At 41.1% G+C, this 4,408-nt stretch overlaps 1 protein-coding gene across 1 annotated transcript; it reads right to left on the bottom strand.

Annotated features, from left to right (window-relative positions):
* Window positions 1-626: 626 nt before the first annotated feature.
* LOC106765958 (acidic leucine-rich nuclear phosphoprotein 32-related protein 1-like) lies at window positions 627-1,463 on the bottom strand. Its single transcript, XM_014650720.1, has one exon. The coding sequence runs from the start codon at window positions 1,461-1,463 to the stop codon at window positions 627-629; it is 837 nt and encodes a 278-aa protein (XP_014506206.1).
* Window positions 1,464-4,408: the final 2,945 nt, after the last annotated feature.

Raw genomic sequence — 4,408 nt, 5'->3', positions numbered from 1 at the left:
AACACACATAAATTCTCTTGAAGATGGTTTTATCCTGGTTTGGTTCTACATTAATTTTAACTGTTGAGCCAGGGTTTGCCCGCAGTAACTCATGTGCATAATCATAGAGTCTTTCATATTGTTGTTTGAAGCTACCATCAATGTTGACGGATGCCATTGCTTTTGCTCTACTTGTTGTAGCCCTAGAAACACCAATATTATATTTCTTACAGAATTTGTTGTGCATATTTTTATTTTCATATCAGGATTTGCTTTCATGCTCTTCTCCAACCTCCCACTTAACCATTTAGAGGTAACTAGACCAATTTTGAATTCTCTACTACAGGTATGCCTGTCCACAAGCTTCCTTAACTTCCATGTACGCTGGGTACTCTTATATCCACAATAAGCGTACCAGGGACATTGCCCTTGTGAGCCATAACATTTCATGCAAATTCTTCTCTTATCATACTTACAAATCTTCAACTTCCTACCATTATGTACTCCATAACTTCTAATTGCATCAATGAAATTTTTTTTTTCAGAGAAATATGTACCAAGTTGCCATCTATATTCTTTCATACTTGTGAGCTCTTTGAAGGTTGCAAAATCTCCATATCTGGTTGTTTCAACATTTGAGTCATCACTTAAATATATACTATCACAGTTATCAGATTCCCACTGACTATCAGATAATCCCTTGCCTCTACATGCTTCTTTCGAGTAGTACATTCCCTTGTTATTCCCCCTAGCCAGTCCTCTTCCTCTTCCTCTTTTTGGGGTTGTGCATCTCCATGCACACTTACATCCACCAAATCATCTTCATCAGATACATTCCAACTACTACCATCAACATCAACCTCATCCTGACCATCCCCCACTCCACCAACTTCAGAAACCTCATCAAGTTCAACATCCTCCTCACCAACTTCATCAACATCAGCATCACCTTCTTCAGCATGTTCACCTACCTGAACTTCAGCATGTTCTCCAACTTCAACTTCAGCATGTTCACCAACATGAACTTCAGCATGTTCACCAACCTCAACTTCAGCATGTTCTCCTACTTCATCAGCCTCACCTTCACCATCTCTAACTTCTCGAACCTCAACTTCATCAACAAGTTCATTCTCACCAACAAGTTCATCCTCACCAATAACTTCCACACCAACAAGTTCATCCTCACCAACTTCATCAACCTCAGCTTGACCTTCTCCAACTTTATCAACCTCAACCTCCGCTTGACCTTCTCCAACTTTATCAACTTTATCAACTTCATCAACCACAAGTTGACCAACCTCAACTTCACCATGTTCAAAAAGTTCAGGAACATCTCCTACAGCCTCAGGAAGTTCTTCTTCACCCTCTAAACCAACTTCACCAATTAGAATATCACCAGCCTCAACTTCACCTACTTGAACTTCACCTACCTCGGGTTGACTATCATATTCCAACATATGAATATAATCAGGTTCAGACACCATGTGAACCACAAACAAATTATCAAGGTGCTAGTTTCACCTCCATGATATCTAAATAACCCAGTATTCAGAAACTTACCCCCATGGTGAAGCACCACCTCGATATCATAGTTGGACATGTTCAACTATAAGATGCCTATATAAAAGTAATTGTCAGACTAAATTGTAAACATGCCACATTACCACTCACTGTTACACGTGCACTAGTACAACAAAAAGAAACAACACTGATTGTTTTTGCCAATATGATTCAATTTTTGAACCTAGGCATATCCCAACGAGGTAAAAAAGTGGGAATTTTTGGTCTCGGTTTAAACCAAGGTAACACGTCAAAGGTTTGTGCTTCGGTTCAGGCTAGAACCGATTTCAAAGCCTTTTGTTTTTTTCTAAATTATCAACCCAACCCAAAAATACATCGTTGGGCTACTAGCCCAAAAGGTTCACTCCAAGTCTGCCAAAACGGAGCTGTCATCGCCGACTACCTTGACACCCATGGCCACCATTGTTAGCGCCTCCCTCGCCACCACTCGCGCGACCAAAGAACAACCCAAAATCAAATAACGAACGGGAAACCCCAAATTAAGAGACGAAACCCAAATCCCAGCCATCAATCTTAACCAAAATTACAAGATTAAAACACCATAACAGGAAAGTTCCCAATTTCAATTTCAATGAAAAAATTGCAATGAAACCCTACATCTCAAATCGTAGAAGAAATCAGATCATCATAACAGAAACCCCCAAAATTGAAGAACAACCTAAACCCTAAATCGCAGAATCAGTACCACCAAAATCAGACTGTCGTTTTTTACGCTGTCGTCATCGGATACTCAGCCTTTCAACCTCGTCGTCGTCGCCAGAGGTCACTCGCGACACATCATCATCTTCTCTCGCCACCGCGACACCGGTTGCACTAAGACGCTAGAAAAGAAAACCCTCCCTATGATCCCACCACCACGAGAATGCCCACTAAGACGCTGGAAAAGAAAACCCTCCTTACGTTGAAGTAGAACGAAAGAAAAAGAGTGAAAAGGGGAAGAAGAGAGTGGCGCTACCTCTACCTCTTCTTGCATCGCGAGCCAGAAAAAGAAAGAGAAAAGGGGAAGGGCTACCAACGCAACGAAGGACCCAGAAAGTCCACCGTGAACCGCCATCGAACTTCGAGAACTCGCTTGAGTCGCGCTTCTGCATTGCCATTGTGACGCACTCGCATGGTCGCCGTTCAACCTCCATGGCCGCCGATCAACCTCCATTCACCAGAAACCTCCATTCAACCTCCATGGTCGTCGCTCACCAGAAACCTCACTTCACTCCCAACGGCCACCACTTGCTCTTCCCTCTAGAGCCGACACACTCACAGGCGACGACGAGGTGGCGGTGACTCCCGGCGGTAGTGTTTTGCCGAACAAAGAGGAATCTACGTGGAAGGGGAGATTTTGGAGCCGCCTGGTTGCTCACGAGAAAAGAAAAGGAAAAAGGGAAGGAGGCGACCAAGGAAAGATCAAGCACCTTTATGCATTTGGAGGAAAGATAAACCACCTTTACTACCTCGGTTAACCAATAAACGGGGCAATAAATCACTATATGCATCGATTCTCCCATAACTGATGTCATATGGTACTTGACACATCACCTATGGCCTCGGTTCCCCATCTGACCGAGTCAGTAGACCAAAATTCAAATTTTAGGCATCGGTTAACTGTGAATCGAGTCATAAAAGTTTACTTTATTTACAATTCTAGCACCGTGTTTTAATATGTTTCGGTTCTGTTAAAAACGAGGTCTATTTTGCGATTTTAAATCCAATTTTTTTACTAGTGGTGTAGTTTATAGGAACTTAATCACAACCAATAAGTGTTTCACGTACACCTATTACACTTGTAGTGATTCTTAAATAAATATGCATGAACCACACAATAAACAATCAAACACAGAATAAGCAATTTCATATTCAAATGGGGGACCAAAGACCTAAAAATAGTGCGCATAACGTCATCAAACAACATAAACAACGGGACCACAACAGAATACACTAAGGGAACAACAACAAAACATACTTCCATAGGGGACCCCAACAACATAAAATAACTCATCAAAAACGCACCTTTCACCTTTTCGCTTCAAATGGAAGTCCACGCTGACAAAACGTATATGCTCCCCCACCATAGTAACTGATAACCCTTGCTCCTTGGGTCACGATTCTCCTTCGAAGAAACCAAGCAATTGACCTATGTCTCAGAGAACGAACATAACCAAGCACTTCGACCCTCGAAACATAAAATCCCCCATTTAACTCTGCCCTAATTTTTTCCCCAATTTAATTTACCCCAATTTAACTCCGCCTTATATTTGCCTCCACGTATTACATTCTTTTCCTGCCACATTAACTCGTTTTAAGCCAAATAAATGACACATAAATGAATCTTGGACACTTGTCATGCAAAGTCACTTGAACATTAACTTTATTTAACACCGTTAACGGATATGACTGATTTGATACATTTTGCACATCATAGGGACCAAAGGTTTATATTTTTAAAAGCGGAGACTAAACTGAACATCAAGACTTAACTTAGGGACAAAAAAAGATTTAAACCTATTATTTTCAATGGTTGTGGGACCCCTAGTATGAAGGATTGCATGGTAGGATATATGGTGCTACATGAAAATGAGGAGAAAAGAGTGTAGGGCCATTGATGGGTGTCGCGGCCCATACAAATTTGATTGCAATTTAGAAATGCAATATAATGTTAGGGAATGACCCCTAGATCGTCTCTCAAGGACCAACTGCGGTTCAGAGTCAAGTCTAACACGAAAAGGGGGGGTTTTGAAAAGTGTTTTTGTGAATACGAATAACTAAATTAAAATGAATGGACATTAAACTCAACTGTGTAAGTTAGAAAACATCAAGGTAAAATAAAGTGCTAAACCCAACATTTCAACAAACA

This window comes from Vigna radiata, chromosome 7 (genome assembly GCF_000741045.1).
Source record: "Vigna radiata var. radiata cultivar VC1973A chromosome 7, Vradiata_ver6, whole genome shotgun sequence".
NCBI classification, from domain to species: domain Eukaryota; kingdom Viridiplantae; phylum Streptophyta; class Magnoliopsida; order Fabales; family Fabaceae; genus Vigna; species Vigna radiata.
The sequence above is the reverse complement of the archived record's forward strand: the minus strand, read 5'-3'. Positions and strand labels throughout refer to the sequence as shown.